The 26,244-nt window shown below is 42.9% G+C and overlaps 1 protein-coding gene across 1 annotated transcript in view; it reads right to left on the reverse strand.

Annotated features, from left to right (window-relative positions):
- Positions 1-26,244, reverse strand: part of PITPNM3 (PITPNM family member 3) — a 1,384,705-nt gene that overhangs the window by 241,164 nt on the left and 1,117,297 nt on the right. The window contains exon 9 of the mRNA XM_078679323.1: positions 10,346-10,516. Within this exon, the coding sequence (XP_078535449.1) occupies positions 10,346-10,516 (171 nt within the window). The remainder of the gene's footprint in view (positions 1-10,345; positions 10,517-26,244) is intronic.

The following is a 26,244-nucleotide window of genomic DNA, read 5'->3' on the forward strand; positions in this document are numbered from 1 at the left end:
CTGCACACTCCGCAGCGGAGTGGAGTTGGCCCACCTCCACCCCCCTATTAAGATATAAGTTACCAGTAACTTAAAAAAACTAAAAAACACTTACCTATTTACCGCGGCGACCCCGGCTGCCCTCTTCCTCGCCATACAGGTAATGCTTGAGAAAACTGTGCATGCGCGCACGCCAGCGCATGCGCATTTCTTGCTAGACTGTGCACATGACTGTTTGGCCAGTCCCAGATGGATGGCAAAGCAGCCATGTGCACTTATTGTGCACAAACCACTCCTCCCACTGAACCACCAGCCCCAACCTCATCTATCCCAGACCTACGAAAAAAAATTATAATAACGGTGTTATTATCATTTTTTCTTTTCTGATCTTAGAGCAGTGGGGCGAGGCTCCTCCGCCTTAGCGGAGGAGCCACCCCTGAGAAGGGGAATCCCCCGAGAGTATTGGATGGGAATCCCGAATGATTAGGGATCAACTAGACAGCGCATGCTCTGTCTCTTCAAGACTGTTGTATGCCAGGAAGGGGTTGCAGCCACTCTTCTTTGCTGCTGCATAGCTGAGCAGCACACAGCAGTCATCATTTCCTTTTCTTTGTGTGGCGCATTGGCCAAGCAAAAATTATTCATTTTAATTAGAGTATGTATATCTGCTGCTAGCGCTGTTATGCAGGAACTATTTCTTATCCTCCTCACACCCACCACTTTTCTGTGTTCCAGCCCCATCCCTCCACCCCGCTACTCCCCATCTTTACTTTAAACATTAGCACACACACTTTCAACTTGACTTGTGACTCATTTCTCCACTTTGACTTAAAATGCAACATATTACCCTATTATAAAAATAATGTACTTTCATGGCTATTTACAATGCACATATTATGTAGGCAAAAATATAATATATATTTCTGTCTTCTCATTTGTAATAACCAGGATACCTTTGTTTAAACCCACGCATTCATTCTTTTACTTACCACATACAAGCATATTTCACACAACACGTACCATTGCCTATGCTTCCAGGATGTTGTTGCCACATTTAAAAAAACATTAACTTCAAATCATTCCTCCAGTCACTGTTATACACTTCACACATCTGTTTCCACAAGTCTGTTTTCTTTATAAATATACAATATTCTTTCCAACATGTGCTGTTTAATATTACTAATTATAGTAAGTTATTGCCTTTGTCCTCGCCTTCCTCATCCTCCTTCCCCAGGGTTTACAAAACCAACCAAGTGTTTTTTGTTGTTTAATCTACACACAATTCCACTCCACACAACCCTCTACACGCCATTTCATGTCACACAATTCCACACCCCAAAGTTTCACTACACACTATTTCACTCCACACAATTCTATGTCTCACAATTCCACTCCATGCCAAACAATTCCACCCCATCCAACATAATTCTGCTCCATGCTTCATAATTCACTCCATCCACGCCACATAAGTCCATTCCACTAAGCGCAGCACATTTCCACGCCACACAATTTCATGCCATGTCACACAATTCCACGTTAGAAAATTCTACTCCATGCAAGATAATGTCACTACATGTCATACCACACAATTCCATGCCATACCACATATTTCCACTCCACACCACATCCCATATTTCCACTCCAGAGAACATAATTCCACTCCACAAATGGCACTCCGCATCACACAGTTACATTCCATGTCACACAATTGCACTCCACACCACACAACTCCATGTCTCGCAATTACATTCTACACATATCATTTCAAGCCACATAATTGAACTCTTAGCCATATAATTCCAATCCACAAAATTCCACCCCTCGCCATATAAATTCCACACCACTCTTTTCCAATCCCCTATAAGCCACATAATTTCACTCCACTCAACCCCACACAATTCCCATGCCACACCACACATTTCTACTCCATGCCACGTAATTCCACACCATGCCACCTAATTCCACACCAGCCACATAATTCAACTCCACACAATTGCACTTCACATCACACAAATCCACTCCATGCCACACAATTCTACATCTCACAATTTTACTCCACATATTTCCCCTTCATGCTACATAGTTCCACTTCATGTCGCATAACTCCAATACACTAACGCCACACAATTCCATGCCACCCCCTATAATTCTGCACATGCCACATAATTCAACACCATGCCATATATGTCTACTTCACTCTGTACCACTGCACACCACACTGTCCCTCTACTCCACACTATGCTACTCCACTCCTCACAGTGCCACACAATGTCACTCCACACCACACAATGCCACTCTGATCCACTCATCACAGTGTCACTCCTCGCCACATAATGCATGCCACACCATACAATGCTACTTCATGCCACACAATGCCTCTTCACAATAACAAAACCAGTAGCTCTCATATGTGAAACCTATTAGTGTTGCCAATAGGTCTGACATGTGAGAGCTGTTGTCTTTGTCATTGTTTGTTGCAATGCTGTACAGCAGAGCAGATGCTTCGCACTATGTATACAACTAATTTTAAAAAGCACTGTAATGCAGCTAGGGCTAATGCACATTTTTTAAATTGCATGAGTTGCATGAGTGCTGGATGCATCATAGTTCATTTTTATTATTCGTTTTAGTCATGCTGCTATACAGCATGGCTACAAATCATTGCCAAAGTAGACAATGCTCCTGTAATACAGCAGTAACAAAAGGCAATTGCAGAGGCAATAGTCTAAAAAAAGATCCCTTTTGGCTTTGCCAATGCTTGTGTTTTACTCCCCCTGCATGACTGCAGGTCGTCAGTTGACAGAAATCAGCCCTGTTGCTAGGCAACCGTTTTGCCACAGCTATTAGACTAACAGAGTGAAATGTATCTGCAAATGAAAATAATTGGATTTTTTTTGTCTTCACATATTGTCCTTAATTTGTCCCTCTGCTCCTCCTGGTTTTCGCCTATCTGTTCTACGGGTGGCAAGTAGCATCCCGCCTTTGGTGACAATCCCAAAAGTGATTGGTAGAAATATTTTGATAAACACTCTGAGAAGTCCGCTGGAAAGTACTCCATTCCCTTCTTTACAGCTCTTTGATGCCATTATAGAAGCCAACCACCCAATGCCCACGGGGCACCAATGACAAAAGCACATTTCTCGTTCTAGTAAAACTCTAAAGATATTCACAGAGCAGAACCCAGATCACTCCCGCCTGAAAAGACCCTGGGTGCATTCCTGTTCCATCATTAGGTCTCGGCAAGCATGCGTTGTCACTTTGAGGCATTTTGTGGGCTTAAAATCTGCCTACAACTTACCATTGGTTAGTTTCAGCGTTGCTCTCATTTGCATTGTCCCTGTTTGTCATGGCATGCACACATCATGTCCTCATCTTTTGTTTGGCCCTCCCCTAGAGCATGGACCAAATACTTGTGTCCTTCCACTACTCCCATTTTTTATGCATTTTTTTGGGGGGGCTCAAGCACTCCATAGGACTGGTTTTGATGTTAGGCATCTCCCATATCCCTAACCATGTTGCTCCTATTTTGTGCCCACCCGACTCGTCCATGTTGCTTCTTCTCTTGCCCACCCATGTTGCTTCATTCCCTCCCATCACATAGTCCCTTTTTGTTGCTTTTTTCCCTCCCCCTGACACCCCCACCCGACCTCAATCATGTTTGGCATTTCTCCTGTCCGTCTGCTCCCTCCCTTCCAATGTTGTGTTAGGTTCTTCCCTCCCACCTGTTTTCCGTGGGTTGCCTCTCACTCCTGTTGTCCCAACCACCATGGCAAAACAAAGCACTATGACGTGGACATCACTGGCCATGTCAGATTGCTTTTTACCTTCTCCCCACCCGCTCTCCACACTCTCCTGTGCTGTGTTGCTCCCCGTATTGTATTGCTTATCCCGCCCCTCCTGCTCAACAAAAAAGTAATGGGGAAAAAATGCTGTAACACAGCCAGTGCGTAATAGAATTTTGGCCATAACTTTCAGCCATGCTGAACAGCAGCCAAGCTGCTATATACCATGGTGTAAAGAGATAGACAAAGCCAACAGCTCTCCCATTGCCTAGACGTTTTGGCTGAATATATGATGATACAACGAATTCCGTTGCAACGCATGCCTTTACCACGCATGCGTTACAACGGAATTCGTTTACCACGGATAAACATTACCTCGAATAATTGCGTGGTGACGTCATACGTCGTTAAGAGAAAACGGCATTTTTTCCCGATTTCTCATTAACGACGCTGACGCCGACGTGACTTATGGTGAGTTGTTTTATTTGGGGGGGAAACCCCCCCAAGCCCCCCTTTTTTTCTTTTTACCTTTACCACATATGCCTTTACTACAAACATCGTAGTAAAGGTATGCGTGGTAAAGGCATTAGTGGTAACCACGCATGCGTTGTACTGCATGCGTGGTTAAAGATTTCGGGGAAACGGCTTCGTTGTAAAGGCCGTTTCCCGTTTTGGCTTTGCCAGTGCTTGCTTTTATATTGGAGTTGTTCTCCCTAATTTTTCAATACAGAAAATATTTGCAAAGTGTTTAATGTTGGTTGCTGCTTATTCATATGCAATACAATATGTCATCTATGCTCTAAATTCCTCTCTAAAATATTGGAGAGAGATTTCAGAGCTTATTTATGAGCCCGTGTGTCACTTTTGCATCGCCGGTGTGTCACTTTTTGTGACGAACCAGCAGGTAAAAATGCGCCATGTCTAGGTAGAAGCGTCACTCTGTAAACCCCTGCACCACATTATACCTGCGCCAGGTATAATGTATGCATGGTTGGCGTTCTGACGCAAGTAAGCCTCGTAGTAGTGACGCAGTGAAATCTATGAGATTTCACTGCATCACTTCTGGGACGCAAATGCGTCAATATCTTACGTCTGCCTCACAGCCGGCGTAAGACTGATGCAGGCACATTGAAGGCCAACAAGACAACATCCTGTTTCCAATGCTGTTGAACTTCATGAAATTCACTGGCTAATGCTTATTGATGATGATATTTTTGATCAGTATAGTGTCTTGGCCCTTAGAATTTGATGTAAAGGCTCTCCTTTTAGTTAATAAAGTTAGCCACATCTGCTAAAAGGAGGGTCTGATAGGTTTCATTTCTCCATGCCCCGCCCACTGCATACATTATGCTTATGAGTTAGCAGAATGTGTCTAACTACTGATATATTCATTTATGCATTTCACGTTTATATTCTTCTATTAGTTATTCATTTATGCGTGTGACATTATTTCAGTTTTCTTAGCTTGGCCTGTGTGTGCCACCATTTTTGAAGCATTTCTCTCTGCGTGCGAGTTGCACTTGCTCATCCCCCTCCCGTAGGAATAGGAATATTCCACATGTCAGCAGTTTTGTCTCTCAGCTCACTGTGACTGAAACTACTAGCGAAACCCCTTATCACTCTGTTCTCATGTGCTGGAGATGCTAAGGCCTGGCTCCATGTCCTTGGAGTCAGGAGAGAGAATGTTGCAATTCCAGGTGCAGATGCCTCTTGTATGAGGCCATTGTTTATCCTCTCCGGGGTCCAGTACTTTTCCAGTATGGGCGTGTTTTACTCTGCCTTTTTGTATTATAATGTGTTACTGTGATGATATGAGGCAGTCCTCTCGATGCATTCTCTAGAGTGCAGACCTGACAGGGCCCATCTATAGATGAACATTTGTATTCAATAAATACATTTCTAATCCTTCTCCACTGCCTGGCTGGCTTATTATATGAGAATGATAGATGAGTGAGGTAAGTCGCTCAGGTGGATTTGAGCCACGCTTATCACCATTTGAAATGACCCATTGATGGTGCGTCACTTTCGCGACATTTTTGCGCCACCAGAAACTTAAGAAATACTGACGTATCTGTAACTCCTTGCGACATGATGCGTCATACTGTAAACATGACCCATCCAGCATGTTGCAAGGAGGGTGCAATGAAAAGTGACACACCGCTGTTTTCATGCAGCGATGCGTCGCTTTTCATAAATGAGGCCCTTCATTTTGAACGTACTGACAATTGGCCTTGTAAGGCTGTAATGATGTAGCCCTTCAATGAATTCCATTCTGCTACAGACAAATTTGCAAGCTGCTTGAATGCTTGCAGAGTGATTTTTACAACTTACAACTTCTGTCTTCGGAACATCAAAAATTAGAATATTCTGCCTATCTTTAATTTAGTTTTTAATCTCATCCTCCACCATCAACATTGTAGGTTTACCTTGCAAAGGCAAACTTACTGACGAGGCCGGGTTGGGAAACGTTTAGTAACCACACTCAGTAGATAGATGTTTTTGTTACCTTAACACATAGGGGCAGATTTACAAGCCCCTTGCACCACCGGTGCATCACGTTGCGTGACGCACCGGTAGCACAGCCTGCTGAGTGATATTTACAAGCTCAGGTAAAGTCACTCTGCGTGACTTAACCTGTGCTTGTAAATATCGCCCCTGTTCATGCAACACTTTGCGCGTTAGGGGCGTGACATGGGTGTTGCCGTGGGTGTTCCTATGCAACACCCATGTCCACTGGTGAATTTCCAGATTTACGAGAAATCGTAAATCTGAAAATGCGTCAGAATGCTACGCCACCCTAAGGGTGGTGTAGGGAGGTGCAACGTGGAGAAATGTTTACATTTCTCCTCGGTTTTTTCCTCTTTCAATGCGTGCTGCATTCTACAGCACGCATTGAAAGAGGAATCACCTCAATTGATTGTTTTTGTGCAGGAAGGTGCCCCTTCTTGAGGAGCAGTAGCAGCAAAACACACACATTGGGTTGGAAGGAGGGGGCAGGGCACAGATTCAGACAATGGAGGGCAGAGAGGAGGGGCAGGGGTCAGCAAGCTGACCACGCAGGAAATACTAAGTCTGGGGGGTGAACTCTGCTCCGCTTGCGGAGTTTGCAGAGTTTTCTGCACTGCACGTTATGCGGAGCTGCCGGAGTTCCGAAAACACTTTTTCCCACACTCGCAGTCATCAACGTCACGTTGGGCAGTCAGATTTCTCATTGTGAGTGGTCACATATGCTAGTGACAGCTAGCTTTGAGAAACCGTCTGTTCACGTTGAGAAAGCTGCAGCTCGAGTACAAAACGACTCAAGTGGCAGTAAGGAAGCAGCACCCGCTTGTGCTGTGCATGATGATTAGATCTGTAAATGAAAATCACAGCAAACGGCAATTTTCAAAAGAAACTCTGGGGCATATTACCAACGTTAAGCGATATTTATCGCTAACGATGCTTAGCAACGAATTTGTTAACGCTAAGCATCATCAGAAATTATCGCAGATAAACCTTGCTATTATCAAGGTTTATCGCAAATGCGATAAAAAACGTCCGCAATGCATGAATATCGCTGAAAAGTCAGCGATATTCATGCATTACCGAGCTAATGCTCTTAGCCATGTTATCCACCTCCCATTGGATAACATGGCTAAGAACTGCTCAGGGCAGGTGTTAGTTTTTGGAGATATTCGCGCTTAGCGCGAATATCTCCAAAAGTTGGTAATAGGAGATAGCGATGTTAGCGACTGTTTCCAGTCGCTAACATCTTGGCACGCCCACTTTGCATGTCATTAGTGATAAATATCACTGACATGCAAAGTGGGGCCCAAGATGGTCGCTATCTCCTACTAGCTGTCGCTAACTGGTGTTAGCGATAGCTAGGTAATAGGGAGATCATTTTATCTCCGCTTTCTTGGCTTTTAAAGCCAAAAAAGCGGAGATAAACCCCCTTGATAATATGCCCCTCTGCCGCTTACGGAGCTCTGTGTAGAGCAGCAGAGTTTTTTTTTCACTTCATGGAGTTCTGCAGAACTCCGCCCAGGCTTAGGAAAGGCCTGCTTGGGCAGCAGCAGCAACACATAACATGGAGCGTATGAGCGAGGTGGCAGAGGCACGCACACAAAGAACAAAGGGCAGGGAGTTGGGGGCAGAAGCAGAGCAGCCAGCTGATCGTGGAGGGTAGGTCCATATGGGTAGGGCCAGTAAGCTTCCCACAGAAAGTTGGCGAGATTGGGCAGGGGCAACAATCTGATCAAGTTAAGGAGGCCATCATGAGCTGAGTCAGCATAATAATTAGACCATGGAGGGAAGGAGATGGGGCAAGGGCATGCACATGGAGAATGGCATGCAAAGGTGAATAGGGGCAGGGATAGAAAGCTGAACACAGAGGGCAGGACAGAATGGGCAGGGGTAGCTTAATGGCCCACGAAGGGAGCCGTTTATGACATTTGCCTAACGTCACTGAAGTTATTAGAAAAGAAAAAAATCTATTTACTTTAGAAGCCTGGTCCTAACAATAACTACACACTGGCAAACAGTGTGTGTGTGTAAATATATACATACAGCTGACACCTCTCCCGACCCCGCAAGAGTAGATGTTCCGACGGGATAGACAAGGAAGCGGCACAGGATAGTGAGTTTTCAGGATCTGTATTTATTTTTTATACACATAATTTTCCCATGTGGTGCAAAACAAAGTGACCTACGCGTTTCGGTGTGAGCCTTCGACAGGGTCATAGAGTTTTTCAACAGGAGTGTCCATTTAAAGAAACATGCCTCCATCACCACCAGCTAAAATACAGCACGTTATTAGAACATTTACATACAATTCTCTTTATAGTCTGAGTGACAGAATTTACATTCATCACTGTTTCTATTAACAAGTGAACTTTATATTGTAAACGGATCCCCTTCTGCACTAGAGTTACTTGGATAGTACGTCTTAGAACATCTATTTTCATCTATTTTTGTATAGTATCATAGACAATGTTCTTTTCCTCTAAATCTGATTCTTATATTTTCTTATTATTTCTTTGTATTTTTTAGTTGTTTTCATGACAAATGATGGTAACGTACCCTGAACATTGGGAGCCTCAATTCTAATACCATAAGCCATCCTGTTCAATTCATTCTATACAAGGGCACCCTCCGTTGCAAGGTATCTTTCTGTAATACACATATTCTATATCCATTATATTACTAGAGATTCAATACAATCTTCATATTATCAACTCTCATTTCTCTTCCTTTCATTACTTCTTTAACCTCACTTAAAAAGTACAATTACTAAATTACTTTGGGATAAATGTAAGACGGGGGATCCATTGGGATGAAAGGACGGTGGAGGTCTGGGAATGGAGATCGGTGGAGAGAGCAGTACAGGGGTACGAGATAAAGAGAAACAAATCCAGTCTAATGGGTGAAATGAAAATATTACCATCAAGCATAGTGATACAAATCACTCCCTCTTACTACACATACATTGTTTCATCATTCAATTCTCCTCCTTTTTGACTGTACATCAGTTCCTCATTTCCTCTTTCCCTAAAAAAGCATTCTCAAAGTGCAGGTACAATGCAATCTGTACCATGAGACCATAAACTGCTATTTTTTTCTCATTTAATTTAGTAAAGTGCTAATTGCTGGGTTGGGGCCGACCAACCTCTTGTCGGCGGTTCCAACATAGCAATTAGGATGCGACCAAACACTGTTCAGTCGCACTCCTATTCTTCAGAATGGGAGCACGCTTTACAGCCAGATTGCATGTTCTCATAGTAAAGAGAAGAGGTGCAGGGATCAATGGGGGGCACCATAGGTACCCACACGGTCTTCCGACAACCTATCTGTGTCGGAAAGGCCGGCACAGAAAGGCTGTTGGAAGCTGACATTGTAATCCCTTGGGCGGAAAGTGCAGCTCTTGGGATTACTGGATGCATTCCGAATGGCAGATTGGGACTCTGAGTCTGTCAAAAGCCATTTGGAAATCCAGTTCAGATTCATTTCCGACCAACTCCATCCATATGGGTCGGTCGGAAATGAATCCGAACAGCTGATTATGATGCCATAGGAACAGCACCGACCGCGAAACGGAGACGTTTACTATGGTATCTTAATTGGCCCCAACACTGTAATGAGGGCCATTGACTCGTGCTTTGTGCAAAGGCTCTTTTCAGGAGAGGGGCAAGGCAAAAAAGTATATAGATTCATCATTTTTGCAATGAATCAGATAAACTGAAAATAATGGGAAGTAACGTTACACAGAATAAGGCCTGGTGTTTAAAGAGCATTAGCAAAGGCACTTCAACCAACTACTTTCTTGTTGTCATTCAAATTGTTTGCTGTTTATTATTCTCTCCTCAACAAGTTAAGTACACGTCCCTCAAAGTTACGCAATACAGAATCTTCCCTTGTTTTCCAATATTATGTAATTGCCCTCCAGCTAGGTTAATGCTATACAAATAGGAGTGCACATAAAACAGTTTTGTTGGCAACAAAAAGTCCTGAGAAGCTGTAGAGTTCCAACAAGTGGCAATTTATCAATACCAGATAATACATTTCAATATTAGCTTAAAGTGAAATTGTGCAAAGACCATGCTTACCTAAAAGGCAGGTCTTCCCATCTCCTAGGGGGTACCGCTGGTATCTTGGGACAGTGTATGGAGGCAACAAGTGGAAGGTTTTCTCCAGTAATGGCTCAAGCCTGGAGGCGGAGGGATCGGCAGAATGAAAGAAGCTGTAGACTTGACTACAAGATGGGCGAACCCGGCACACTGTGGAGAAACACAAGGGGTTACATGCCTGAAAAGAGTAGGTGGGCGAAAAAGCCAATGACATACAAGAAGGTGTTTAAGGTAGGTCTATGGAAGATTTTCAGTTAATCACTGACTATGAAAATGATCTTCATTTAGATTCATCGAACGTAAAAGGTCACTTGTGGACATCCTGAAAAATTGGCATGGCTACATCTCTTAAAGACCACGTTGAACAAGTCATTAGCTCAGATTTTGGCCCATATTTATAAAACTGTTAGGCAGCGCAGCAGCCAAAAATGGTGTGCTGAGTTGCGTAACAGGGTAAGAGCAGAAGAGGGTCATATCTACAGAGATATGGCACTCTCCACCCCTCTCCTTGGTGCCGGCACAGAATTTTCATGCTGAGCACTACACACACCCCTTTGGGACATAGTGCGAGGGTGTGTGGGTGAGTCTAGCAAAGGTTTTGTAATAGAAAGGTTTTTTTGCCAGTACCACATACTGTGCTAAACAACTTTTAAGCCTTTTCCTATTTTGTAAGTGTGCTGTTAAGTGCAGCACACATGCACACTAAGAAAAGATAGGAGAAATGAAAACATTTCTCCTTTTAGTGCCTGCTTTCAAATGGTGTTATTTTTTTGGTACAAAACCCTGTCTACTATTGTGAGTAGTTAGGGTTTTGCATCAAAAACCATGGGTGGTTCCATGAGAACGCCCATGTACCATCCATGGAACGCCCCCTTGATGCAGGGTAATGCACAGCAGCTTTAGCACTACTTTGCGGATGGTTTCAGACTACTTTCTAGCGCAAAACTAGTTTTGTACTGGAAAGCAAATGTCTCCCAAAACATCTTATGCTGCAAACCCAGCGCAAAATGTTTGCACTATGATCATGGTCTCTGAAATTATGTGATTCTGTAGTTGTGGAGTTTTCCGCATAATGATGGATTTGCTACACTTACCATATTTTATACCATTTCCAGCATAATGTGTACATTTTGAAGAAAAAAAAACCATTCAACAAATATGTTTCAGCTGATATGGATCAAGGATCATAATTTACTTTAAAAAGGTACCAAATATGGTGCCCTGCAGTGGCAGGTTCTTTCAAAGGGGCTTCCGGTAGTTGGTATGCATGAATAGCATCCTACTTTGTTTTTACTTTTGAGGGGTTTCACCTGTTGAAGAACAAAGTAGTTTTGAGTGAACCTTTCAATTTTTACTACGTGAAATGTGATTACACTGCACGCACGTTTATACACACCTTTTCATTTAATTTCTTTTGGACACGTTTTTCGTTGAGCATAATGATCGCCAATGATGATAACAATGGGCTTAACTGGTGAGTACCTGCCAGTTACCCGGTTGGTGTTGCGCCCGTGAGGGGTAATTTTGCTCTTTTCACATTTTTTCACAATGTTTGTGTGTTTGGGACTAAATGTATAAGAATTCTAACAGTACATATTTGTACAGTCCTAGATTTCTCGTAAACTGTCAACAAAAATTCAAGGGGGTTTCGTTGTAAAGTTTTTTACAAACTAAAGTTGGGTGAGGGTTATGTAGAAAACTACAAAGCTTCACAAAAACTATATAGAGAAATACAATTAATGAGATTTCTGTAGTTGCAGGAGACTGGTCTTGTTTGATTTTGCTCTTTCAAAGGGGTAACAGGCCATCTTTTTGATACTTATTAGTGTAGTCAGGTTTTAAACTGGTACACCTCAGTAAAAACCTTGCCGAAAACTATTTTAAAAGTGAGGTAAAATGATGAAATAATGTCGCCACAGAATGCTGCATCACACAGAACATTTTGGGGCATATTATCAAGGGGCTTTATCTCCGCTTTTTTGGCTTTAAAAGCCAAGAAAGCGGAGATAAAATGATCTCCCTATTACCAAGCTGTCGCTAACACCAGTTAGCGACAGCTAATAGGAGATAGTGACCATCTTGGGCCCCGCTTTGCATGTCAGTGATATTTATCACTAATGACATGCAAAGTGGGCGTGCCAAGATGTTAGCGACTGAAAACAGTCGCTAACATCGCTATCTCCTATTACCAACTTTTGGAGCTATTCTCCAAAAGCTAAAACCTGCCCTGAGCAGTTCTTAGCCATGTTAACCAATGGGAGGTGGATAACATGGCTAAGAGCATTTGCTCGATAATGCATGAATATCGCTGACTTTTCAGCGATATTCATGCATTGCGGCCGTTTTTTATCGCATTTGCGATAAACCTTGCTAATAGCAAGGTTTATCTGCGATAAAAATCGCCGATTTGCGGCGATAATTTTTGTCTCTAAACAAGTTAGAGACAAAAATTATCTCTAAGATACCTTGAACACATCCCTTCCAAATCCCAAATCCCAAATGCAAAATGTGATGAGGAACACGTTACCAAATCACATTTTGCATTTTATACATTTGAAAAAGCAATTTTCCAGTCACAAACGGCCCGATTCTGTGAATCCTTCTGTTGCGACCAAAAACGTTCTTTGTACATCGAGCCCTAAATTAGTAAGAGCCTGTTCCAGTTGTGATACAGATATGATCACTGAAAACCTGAAAATATGACTCACTAATACTTGTTCACTTAATTACGTAATTGATTACATAACTGCGCCGCTTTAAGTGTATTGGTGCATTCTTTCACTGACTAACAAGAGGAAAAACAACACTTGGGTCAAACGTTCATGTGATTTCTGTCATCTGGAAACAGCACCATAACTAATGCGATCTATGTAAGCCATCCCCTTGCTTAATGGTTGGCGATGGTTGCTTTACACTAAGGGCCTCATTTATGAAAACTATCTCATCGCTGCGTTAAAACAGCGATGCAACAGTTTTCCCTGCGACCTCCTTGTGACACAATGAATGTGTCGTATTTAATGTACGTCTCTCCAGGTCACAAGGAGTTACAGATAAGTTAGTATTTTTTATGTATCTGTAGGTGCAGTAATGACTCATTGATGGAGTGGCACAAAAGTGACTTCACTCCAGCAATGTGTCATTATACATGGGCAAGTTAGAATACCTGGCCAGCTGGAGACTATGAGACTATGGTAGAGTTTTTGAAAAATGCAAATATCAATATCAGCAGCAATTGATGACTGCACGACTATACAAATATTGATCAAGAATATGTGATATTAAGAAAGTTCCCAATCTTTGACACCTTTGTCAGTGTGTCTAGCAAATTCCATAATGTCAATAGGCCAACTTTGTGACAGACATTATCAAGGATCTGTATTCCTGACCAATCAGCAAAGGCTTCCATGTTTACAAGTGAGAAATGTCATGTGACGTTTCCCACACATTCATATTTTTTCTCTCCTCCATGAAAAAAGTCCTTCCTTACACCCACACCAAAATGTGGGAGTTGTCCATTCCTCTTCCCATTCTTAATGGAGAGTTACCCCAGCCTGTGGCTGAAGAAAAATTCTAGCAATTTCCAGGGGTCAGATGAGAGTTTGTGAATGCCCAAAAATGTACAATTTTATGGATGTTAAAAAACAAAGACTGCTTGTCAACAGCCGTTATGGGATGTAAGACATATTGGGCCCGATTCACAGAACTAACTTAAGACAAAATCCTAAACTTACTACCATTTTGGTATTCACAGAAGGCACTTACTCAATTCAGTTCATTTCAAAATACTTTATTTGGTATAAAAAAATACCATAAATGTGCAGACAAAACACATCATGATAAAAACAGGCCACATACCAAGTGAGAAAGTTACATGCTCAATCCATCCATAAATAAAAACTCCTTGACATATCAAATTCATGTTTAAGGCCAATAAGGAACTTGCCTCACCAACCACGAAAATTCAGATAGAATACATCGTGATATGGAAAATACATATCAATTCAGCAGCCTGAAAAAAATGCATGTTCAATCCCTCCTTGATTAAACCAACCATTCCCCTCGTCAAATTCATTTTAGGGCCTTTAACAGACTAGCGCTTGATGCCGTGTTTATTCACCTAGTACCTCTTGTGTTTCTAAGTCTGACAGCTGACCTTAGAAAGTTTACAGTGCAGAACAGGGTTAATGCGTCTGTGGACAATTTTAAAAACAACAAGACCACCTTTGCATGTTTAAATCTAGCACTCTTTAAAATACTTTTTAAAAACAAGCTCCTAGGATATGAATAACAAGCATTTACAATGCAATAGGTCTCGCATTATTAAAGTTTGAGCTATTGGCATTGTAAATGACAATGCCTTTTATTTGTTTGTTTTTATAACGTGCAATCGGTGCATAAACACACACTTTGAACGTATAGTCCTTGCTTACGATGAGCAAGGCTGGCAGTAAAAGAGACTGCCAGCCTTGCTTCTCATAAGCATGAACTATAAGTACAAAGTGCTTGTTTACGCACCGATGCAAATGAATAAAAGGCATTGTCATTTACAATGCCAATAGCTCAAACTTTAATAATGCGAGACCTATTGCATTGCTCTAACCATAAGGCTACATCTTCTCCCCTAGAAAATCGGAAAGTTTGCACCTTAAGCTTGCTTTGCTTACTGGCCTACTGCCTACTGCCTTTTGCGTACCTTTACATAAACAGATCCGGTACACAGCCAAGATCACTGGCTTGAGACCATAAGCAACAATGTCTTGCAACTCAAGGCAACCAACATGTATGTGGGTGATGCCTAAGCCCCTCTCAATAGTTGTTATGAAATCTGTTTTCTACGTTGACTACACAAGGTCACTCGACAGCTGCGCTAGGAGCAAGAGCTAAAAAGGTGTCTATTCAGAAGCATTCCCAGACTAGGTAGAAAGCAACAACAAAGGTTTTTACTCAGCGATCCTTTAAAGGTATGAACATGCACTACAATCCTTAAATTCAGTAAAACCATCGGCAAATCCTATCTTATTTAACCCCTTAAGTGCTGCCGTCGGCCAACGGTCGTCACGGGCACTACCTCCCCAGTGCTGCGTGCGACCGCTGGACGTCCAGTTCAGCACCGGATAATGGACAGCGCAGCACTGGGGAGGTTTGTTTACTAGCTCCCAAGTGGTTAAAATATAATTTAATTATATTGTATTTAAAATGCTATCTATGTCGAGTGAGAGAGAGCATCACGAGTTGACTCAAATACTAGATAGAGCCTTTGGGAACACACAACCCCTTACTATATTGACACGACAGAAACGTAAAGGGCAAAAACAAGTTTTGAAATGTTGGTAGGAGCAGAGAATTTGTTTTGTTTTTTTGGGACATGGAGTTTGTTTCAAGCAAGGTGTTGAATACGTTTTCTACAAAGTTGATGGCAAAATATTACTTGGAGATTTGGGACTGCAAAATAGTTCCAGGTTCTGAAGTGTGAATTTTTCAGGTATTAAATGGGTCTCAACATTTTGATCTGTATGCCATTACAGCTCAAAGAGGCATTTTCTAGTCCAGGAGAAAGTTTCAGTGTTTGCTAAGACAGGCTGTACACCGTCTGATATAGTGACTGTGCCACCTTGATCCATGGTTCCAGGAGACCAGCCCGAAGTTTGACAATGCTTTTTATTCATGTGTTGTTTTAAAAAAAGATAAATAAACTGCATTTTCATCCACATTGCCAATAGCTTAGTCATAGAAAAACCAAGCAAATGAGAGTGGCAAAAAAGCCAATGAACAGTGAGCAATGGGCAGGCTCTAAGTTCACTATAACTTATTGGTATGTAAAAAAAAATAGACCCTTTACCCCTACAGACAGCTAAGAGCTCTCTGTTTTGCAAGATTTAAAAAACTAAATTTAGAGGCCCAAAGGCTAAGAGGGAAAAAGTAAACGAATTAAAAAACACAGAAAATGGGAATATAGCCATAAAAATGAAGTATAGCTGAAAAAGAAGAAGAAAAATGCACGGGCAGTTAAAAGTGTGTATGTGAGCAAGCCAAAGAAACATGGGCAGTGTTAGTGAACGAGAACCCTGCACAAATTAACATCAATGTAACGTTTAAACAAGCTGAATTGTTTTATATCTAATCTGATAGGGGAAAAAGTGAAGCTTTTTTTTATTACATATTTTTGCCTCTAGAAACATTGTTATCGTATAGAATTGATTGTAGTTTTATTGAGTAAACCACAAGGTTGGTTACTCTTTTGTTTTTATTTGCGCAGGTTAACTTCCTATATGTGTACTACTTATCTTTACCTTCTCATCTTTATCTGCTTCCTTGTACTGTGCTCGGGTAACCCCTTACCGGTCATGTTTGCACTATATGAAAACTAATTTCAATAAAGTTGTTTAAAAAAACTTCTCCTCTCTCCCCTATCTCCGAGCTTGTTCTCTCCTCGCCCAGTTTTCAGTATGACTACTCTTTCGCTTCCTATGACGACTTTGGTTTCACTCTCGTATTCTTTTTGGTTTCCTCTGTTTCATCGTACTTGCTATTTTAAGTCTGACCTCTCCCTGGCCTAAGGCCTTTTCACTGCTACCACCTGTGTTCCCTCATGGACCCGTCATTCTTCCGGTTTTCATGCGTCTACTCTTGATTTGCCCAGTCTACCTTTCGCTTCCTCTCACATCTTCGCTCAGCTGTCTCTTCTCACTAGCTGAACTTTGCAGCACTTTTCTACTCCCCCTTTCACAGTGTGTACCAGTTTTATTTGCTTGCATGGCGGTTTAGTATTAGCAGTTTAAAAATCCAATAAAAAGAACTGAAATGTCAGTTTTAGTGCAATGCTTCTGTCATTGCACCCATGTCCTGCTTCCTGATACACCGAGAAAATGTCTAATTTTTCTTGCCCTTGCCTACCTTAGCTGCCCCTGATCAGCTAAACCACCGGCGACCTAAGCCGTGTTCATTGCTGATGTCACTGTCGCCCCACTATGACGTCACTTCCTCTTAATGACCTCGGGATCTGAGGGGGCTGTAATTAAGCCAACGTGACATCAGTGGCTTCTGGGATAAGGAGGAAGGGATGTGGGGTAAGCAGGTGCTGGAAAACAACTGGGCAAGAATTGACAAATAAAAAAGTAAGATGTAAAACTTGAAATAAAAAAAAAAACATACAGGTAAGGATAGTTAACACAAAAAGAGAAATCTAATAGTTTATATTCGAAGACTTTTTTACTGTACAATAGTTTACCTAGAGGGCAAAGCATACTTTCACATTTCCTGCCCTATTTTCAGGTAGTTGGTGGCCTGGCGGACTGCAGTTGCAGGCCTTTCTCCCATGTTGAATATTTATCTGCATTTATCCGGCACCATTTGCACCAATCCATGAAAAAAGGAAATGCTGTGCTCTCACGCTGCGGTTTATATAACACAAATTAGGCTGGTGTGGGAAGACTAACCCTCTCCATGGAGACCTATGTGAAGTTAGCCCAGAACTGCACACTAGCAGTAACAAGATTAAGTATAATCCATGCAGAGCCAAAATTAAAATGCACTTATCCTAAATACTCTCATGCCGCTTGTACTGTCTTAAGGCGAGAATTGATATTGTGATAAAAGTCTGCGGCTATCGGTGTGTCCCTATTAAAAATGCAACCTGGTTTCTGAAGTGTCTTAATGCTGTGAAGTGCTGTGTGCTCACCCATGCTCATCCCGGCGCTGCAGCAGGGGGCCCGCGCTAGCCGGCACCGCCAGCTCCAACACCATCAGCGGGAGGGGGCAGGAGGAGGCGCCTCCCGGAAGTGGGCTGACGTAACAACCAGCGTGGTAGGCTGTACCTTTACTTTCCAGGAAGAGCAGCATGTGAGGTGATGCGGCGGAGCCTGTAGCAGCGGAAAGAGCCCGGTGTGTGGGGGGGAGTGGAAGAGCGGGTGTGTGTGTGTGTGTGTGCGTGTGTCTGTGTGTGTGTGCGTGTGTGTGCCCGGCATGCTGTTCACAGGAGCAATGGGCCCACGACCTGATCCGATTCCAGAGGCTGCACATACCCATCTCCTGTCTCCAGGGAAGCAGAGCCGGTGACTATAGGTCTCGCTGGCGAGACAGCGCTTTCGCGCTGTAATCGCCAGGTGCGAGACCTAAAAAGGACATAGTAAGACAAAGTGAAGGGTATCCAGCGGAGACTGGTGGTCGCAGCTGCACGGACCCTTCAACTCTATGGATGAAGTACATCCAACCGGATCAGCTAATAAGTGGTGAGGAAGATTAAACCTGAAGTGTGTCATTAAGAATCTGTCATGGGGATTATGAAAATAAGATAAATAAGGCTTAATACCCAGACATGATTTAGTCAGGAGAGGTGGTCTAACTGATGGCTTCTCCAGCTCCCTATCTACCCTAAGTGATGTTACATATTTCTGGTACCGGTCTTTCATCCTTATCCTGAACTAACCTTTTTGTCGGATTATTAAAAAGGTCTGCACATCCTATGCTAACTAGAGTCTCCTTTACGTACTTGAGCCAGGGGATGTGCAGTCCCCGGTCACAGGCAAGACAGTCTATTATGATCTGCTTACTAAATGAGGCCTCTGGGTTTGTCCAGATTTTAACCCAACAGGTTAGGGGTTTAACTTCCAGCCTGTCTCTAACATAACTAAGACCCAGCTCTTCATGAATAAGATGTGTCGTGTACTCTGGGGCACTTTGAGTAGGCACCACAGGAACTTGTTTTCTTCGGTTTGTAAGTGATGCGTATCAATAAAACCCCATACCTACCTTCAATAAACAATTTTGGCACAACACATGGAACTATATAGTCTCAGAATTTTCTTCGGGGACCAACGACCCAGCCTTCGGGCGAAATTCATGATTGACCCAGTGCAACTCGCTAGTGTGTGACATTTCTGTTCTAATAGGCTTTAAAATTCAGGCGTGTGTCAAATAAAATCCCCAAATATGAGAACGAGTGCACCTTTTCCAGACAATGAGAGCCAATCGTATAATCATATTTTTTGTTGGTTTTTTTCCCCACTTCCATGACGTACGACTTGGATAGATTGGGGGACAAGTCTAAATTCTCCATAAGGGAGACTAAGCCATCTATCAATTCCTGTAGCCCTTTGGGGGTGCGTGCGAGGAGAACCGCGCCGTCCGCGTATAGCTGGACGGGGATCCCTCTTGAGCCAATCCGTTGTGTATCAACCTTTAGGGGACCAAGTACCTGATTCAGACTGTTTATATAGAGAATGAACAAAAATGGGGCCAGAATACAGCCCTGTCTCACCCCACTTGAACACGGGAAAGAGTCGGTGGTACTTCCCTCCTGATTATATCTAACTGAGGCAGTAGTATTCTGATGCAGGATATTAATGAGTCCAGGGTCCGCGCCAAGGTCGCCCATGATCGCCCATAATTTCCCACGATTAACTCGATCGAAAGCCGCCGTCAAGTCCATGAAAGCCAAGTACACAGTTTCATGGCTGGCAATAGTGTACTTGGCTACCAAAAAATATAGGTTTAGACATTGATCGGTTGTTGACTTTCCTGGCTTAATCCATATTGAGTGTCAGTGATAATGTGTTGATCATCAGCCCAGTCTATTAACCGGCTTAGGATAGCCCTTCCTAGCACTTTCGCTGACACATCGATTAAGGAAATAGGCCGATAACAAAGTGGGCTATCCTTATTACCCTTTTTAAAAATAGGAACGATTGTGGCTGTGGACCAAGATGGTGGCATACCTGTATCTACTGCAGGCTTAATAACTCTGGTCAGGATTGGTGCCCAGAGATTTACCTGGCTCAGGAAGAGGTCGGGTGGGATCTCATCAGGACCCGGGGCCTTGTTTCGAGTCAGGCCTTCTATTCCTGCCTTAATCTCACCCAAGATAAATGTTATCTTGTTGCAAGGCACACCCTCGCCGCTTCCGGCTGGCCATCAGTCGGGCAGTGGTTATAAAGTGCTGTTGAAATGCTCATACCATAATTCCCACAAAAAATAATTGGTTACCCTTGGTTTATGTGCCTCTTGAAAACAGGGGTTATTTATAACTTTCCAAAAGGCAGTTGTATTCTTATGTCAATTGCTTCCCTTAGGTCCTCCCAAGCCTGCCATTGCAAATTATTTTTACGTCGTTTTACTGCTAATTTATAGTTTTCCCTGCATGAGGTCACCATACTCTTGTCTCTTGGGGAAGATTTTATTGCTAATTTCAACTCTCTCAGGGCATGGGAGCACTGTTGGTCAAACCATCTTGGGTTATTCCTGCTTGCTTTATGAATTTTGGACCTGAGCAGACCATCAATCCGATGGGCCACGCCCTAAAAAGCTGTGACAAGTTCGGCCCCCTACACATTAAAATTTAGGCAGTCCGCAATTAAATGTCCTCCATCTTTCATTAGTGCAATATAGTAGGGTTCGCCAACAATCTGTGAACATCTAAGTCTCCTCCCTTGATCCCTTGCACATACCACACTCCCTGCCCCCATTCTAGGAGGGTTCTTGCTGAGGTTTAACTCCGCAAGGGACATGACTAAAGGATTATGGTCACTAAAAATGTTTAGGCATATTTTAAAGCCTGTGATCCATTGTTTAAGAATATTAAAAACAAGGAAAGTCAATAAAAGAGTTGCTTCCTCTACCTTTGAAGGTGGGATGTACACTTTTGTCCTTCCCCACTTTAGCCAAATCCATGGTGTGTGTGAGGGTATGTGCGTTCAATAACTTGCCTAACACCATCCCCTCCTTTGTGTGCTCCATGTGGGGGCCCTCTTCCAGCATGCACGATGACCAATCCCCCCATTTGCTTTCAAGTCTGGGTACAGGTGTCAATTGAAATCGCCAGCTAAAACCAGAGGGGCATCCATGCCCCTGGCTCCTGAATACACACTAGCCTACTCTCCAACTCGTCGACTCTTATAGTACTCTGACCCGGTAGGGCCACATTATAAAAATTAATAAAATGTACCTTGTGGCCCTTGTTGTAAAATCTATTCCCCTACATAAAATCTGAGTTCCAACCCAGACCAGTCCATCTGCCCTGTATATTGAGGTCAACATATATAATCAGACCTCCCTTTGCTCTCAGCGTTACGTGCTGGCAAAAAATAATTTTTGTAGCCTTCCAAATGGAACGTGCTACTTTCCACCTCCCATGTTTCCTGTCGACAGATGACTTGAAATTTCGTAATATAGACAAGCCAATCATTATTTTTATATTTAGCCTATACGCCTCCTATATTCCAGGAGATTATATTAAAAACACTCTGGCTATGTTCGTCAAGGCTGTCTTGTGTAGGGCCAGGTTGTGGACCATGGGGTACTGTGAGTGAGTAAATATGTTCCTGCATTCCGGAACCCAACAGCTCTGAGTGTAATAGGTCTCATTCAGGATTGCCGTAACTGTCCCACCTGTGTCTGTATTAAGAGGGTGCATCACTGACCCTTGAGCACCCCTTGTTTCAGACAACCGGTCCAGTCAATCAATGTCATTAAGATCCCTTGCATTATTAAGTGGGCGTACCGGTTCGTTACTGGGACTATTGGACCCCCCCCTCGTTTGTTTCCGCCAGATGATCCCTATATTCATCACAGTTTTGTGGGGTCATCGTATGCCTGTAAAAGAAGCCCAAAGGGAGCATTCTAATACTGGAGTTGCCTTCATCTTGGTAGAACCCCTTACTCTGCATGAGTATATTGCGTACAAGCTCAGGGTGCCTTAGATTCACAATTACGCTATCCCCTGGAAAACATTTCCTGGTGTTGCCAATCCAGGACACCCTTCTAGCCATTAAAATATGCCTGTGGTTAGCGATGTTAAATCCTGCGTTTCTACTCATCCAGTGAGCTGCTTTATTTATCAGCATAAGTGGGGTTTCTTCTCCATCTCTTATACAGGCCGGAACCCCTGTCAAAACCACTGTGTATGGGCATGATGCGGTGGTAGGTCTAGAGATGGCAAGTCTGGGGTGCCCCGAACACAGTGTGCTGACACTTGCTCAGAGTCTTTTGTTCTGGTTGACCTTCCAACTATGTTAGTGGGGACTGATTTTTGGTTAGTATTGTGACCTAAAGTTCCTTCCCTCTCCTGCCTGTTGGCTCCAGGGCCAGACTGGCTACCGGACAGTTTTGAATGCTGCTGAGCTGGGGGTTAATTTCGTTGATGGGGACCTGCGTGTACTAAATGAAATTAGTTTTGTTTTCATTATTTCAGTACACGCAGGTCTCCATGTACAAAATCAGCCCCCACTGCAGTAAAATCTTCCAGCAGCTCGGCAACATTCAAAACTGCCCGGTAGCCAGTCCGGCCACGGTTGCCTCCAAGGTTGATATGTGTGCTAGGTGCCTTTCCTTCTGTAAGCCCAGGAATTAACCCTCTGCTTGCCCCATCCTTTATGCCCCAAGGTCGTTCATTGTCATTATTCCTCCCCTCCTTCCCCTCGGTTATAATTAGTGCATCTGACAGGTTGGGGCCCTCCAGTACATCCGGGCTATTAGTTGTGCGCCCATTGGCCACAGTAGTTAAGTCGCTACTCTGTCTCAAAAAATGCGAGCTTTTCTTCTACTGATCTAATTTTCTCCAGTACATGCCCGAGGAGAGTAGTTAACATCATTTCCATCCTTGCCCATAAGGCAGCATCCACTCCCTGCCCCCACATTAACCTCTCCGCATTTAGAACACAGGGGGTTATCTTCTGTGCCTCCTATATCCATTTGCCCGGTGGCTTTAGGCACTGATCTGGGCTTTTGTTTGTTTTTTTGATTGGAGTTTGACGACCACCCACCCCTAGTTTGCTTTGCTCGGACTATATCACTATCTGGTAACTTAGTAACACTATTTGGTTTGGAGGCCCTTTTTGAGCGGGTGATAACTTCCCCGCCTACGCTTGGGGTAATATGCATGCTTGTGGGTTGTACTACCAATGCACTCACCCCAACCCCCTGCCCTGACGAGAAAATTGGGGTAGTCCCCCGTATCTTTTACAGCATTCTCTGAAGGGTCACTCTCAGATTGCAACTCAATAGGTTGTGGTAATAAACAAGTAGCCTGTGTGGGCATAACAGCAGGAGCTGAACCTTCTAAATCGTTACCACCTCCCAGTTTAGCTTGATGTGAAAGGGCCCCATCATTTGGGGATTTAGTCATCGCTATACTGCCCATCGAAGATCGTTTTTGTGCCACTATAGAGTCCAGGGAATGTCTCTTCTCTGTTAGCTGAATTTCATGGACTAATAATGATTCTGCTCTGGTTAAAAAGGCGTCAAGAGTCCCCTTGACCCCACCCCCCACCAAGGAGCCTGTTGGCTTACGCCTACTAATTTTGAAAACTGGATTGACTTTAGTAGTGGACACAGAAACAGTACCTTTATAGCCACCCTGGAGTCCACTCTGTTATCCGATGGTTTCGCCTGTTTGCTGGGTGTATAGGTGGTGGCCCAGCCCTGCCTCGGTCTGTCGCGGACGGGCGCAGACGGGCCCGCCCTTGGCCTCGGCTTTGATCGGGCGCGGCCCGGGCACGAGCGCACGCATACCTCGCTGCGGGAGGGCCGCTGGCTTTTTATCACACCTCTGACGCGATGTCAGCTGAGCAGGAGCGTGGCCCTCTGGGGGATGTAGGCGTTGGTGTTATGCCTTTCTTCTCACGGCCAGAAGTAGCTGGAAAACAGGGTTCACCTCACGGCGGCAGCAGAGGCTGCAGAACAAAGCCCCCAGTTCGATGATTATTCCCTAACTTTACTACTCCTAAACTGAGAAGAATCCAAACTTTAAGACTTTCGATATTCACAGAAGGCATTTAGGAGTATTAAAGTTAGGACTCGTAACTTCTGTGAATACTGAAATGAGTAAGTGCCTTCTGTGAATACCAAAATGGTAGTAAGTTTAGGATTTTGTCTTAAGTTAGTTCTGTGAATCGGGCCCCCAGTCTTTCAGATGAACATGGTACTATATTCTGTTGCTCAGGTCTCTGTATTCTATTCATCTCTTTTTCCACGCAAACTACTGAATATTGTCCTGTCTAATCTCACTTCCATCTCGTAGGATGTCCGTGATGGCTTATTTGGAGGGCTCCAGAATGGGTGATGAGAATTCCCTCTGTATGTGTATTCCTAATAAGTTTATTTCTGGACTTCCAATGATTCTCAAATCAGTGTCTGGCCTGATTACTAGAAGCTCACAGAATTGTTCTAACAAAAAACACTGCTGTGATCCTTTCACCAGTTGAATGTGTCCTGTTCCTTATGTTAGACTAAGTTCATTTCCACTGTGTGACCTGAGGCCCTGCAGTTCCTGAAGAATAAGCTTTGTCCAGTGATATATCTCCTGGGGATATATCATTTTGGATGACAGAGGAGCTGGGTTTGAGCTTTCCCCACATTGCCAGTGACTATGTAGGAAAGTTGCTGCTTAATGATGAGTCATGACAAGTAACAGAAACAACTATACTATTACTTGCTTTAAGGGTAGCATTATGTGGATAGTGCCTAGATTACCTATGAGTATTAAGTATTAACTTAGGTAATGGGGCCAGAATGGAGAATAAAAGTTAACCATAAATATCTCCATTGAATAATTATATCAGTTGTCTATGGGGAAGCTACCTGAGAGGGGTTAGGGGTCTATCACATAATCACATTTTTTAAAATGTCTTACTAACATATTTACTCCCATTATATGGTCAAGCTATGTATATATTGGTAAGTATAGATTTATTATTCTTAACTCCAAAGCTATGTACTTTGAAAAGATATGTATCTTTAAGTCACACAGATGCACAGACAGGGGCTGCAGTGTTGGCATTTTGTGAATTTCAATGTAGGAATTAACTGGGTCTGATGCTCCTCACAGGCCTTCATTACTGTATTCAGAGCTCTTCAGTGCTATTCTCGAAGGCATCTCTGGCTCATCATGAACATGCATGAGGCAGAATCATTTGCAAATCCACCTGAACATCAGCATTTGTGCTGTGACGGATAAGTGCTCATACAGCATCTCAAAAATAGTCTTGAATCGTAAACCAGTGCAAAACTTTAAACTGCTATACTTCCCAATAGTACAAAGAGGACTTAATGAATTTAATAAAAAAAAGTATGCTGATGTCACCCAGCTCTGCTTACGTCTCTCAGAAAACTTGAACAGTGATGCTGAAGTACTTGAGAGCCTTCCTATGCAGTACATTATGTGACAATTTGGGCTCTTAAGCTGAAGTCTCTGGTCTCTATTATGTTTAATATGCTAAACTGAAGAACTAGCCTCATTTGGTTCTAGGTGTAATTTGCCTGAAATTTTTTTTTTTCGACTCAGAACTCAATGTCCGTGAACACAATTTCAGATAAACATTTTAAGTGTTGCAAACAATTTTGTTTAGTAATAATTTTCAATCTAAAATCAAGATTTGTTAGTGAATGTAGGTGCAATGTAGAAGGGGCCAATGAAAGAGCATTCTTTGGAGTGATACCTGAATATGTAATTTCCCCATGGGTATGTGCTAAGTAACATAAAAATTAACATTAATTGATATTTGGGGAGAAGGTACTATTCCTAAAGCTAGAAGTAAGATCTGGTACTCATAGACTATACTGTTGGTTGGGACAAATGATGATGTTTTATAACTGACTTGCTTTTTCTCCCGCCCAACTCATTGTTTCTCCCCTTCTTCTTCCCATAGCCTCTTCTGCATCTTGCTTGTTCATATCAAAGCATAAATGTACGACTTCATTGTTACATTTAAAGTATATCAATACCTTTCGTGTGTCAAGGCACTATATTAAACATATATATATTTTTTTTCTTCGTATTTACAATGAGATGAAATAGGTAATGGCATCCACAATTGGTAGAAATATATTTGTATAAATCAAAACATTCCCTTTCAGGCTTAGAGAGGCACATAAATTATGCAAAAAAG

This window comes from Lissotriton helveticus, chromosome 3_1 (assembly GCF_964261635.1).
Source record: "Lissotriton helveticus chromosome 3_1, aLisHel1.1, whole genome shotgun sequence".
NCBI classification, from domain to species: domain Eukaryota; kingdom Metazoa; phylum Chordata; class Amphibia; order Caudata; family Salamandridae; genus Lissotriton; species Lissotriton helveticus.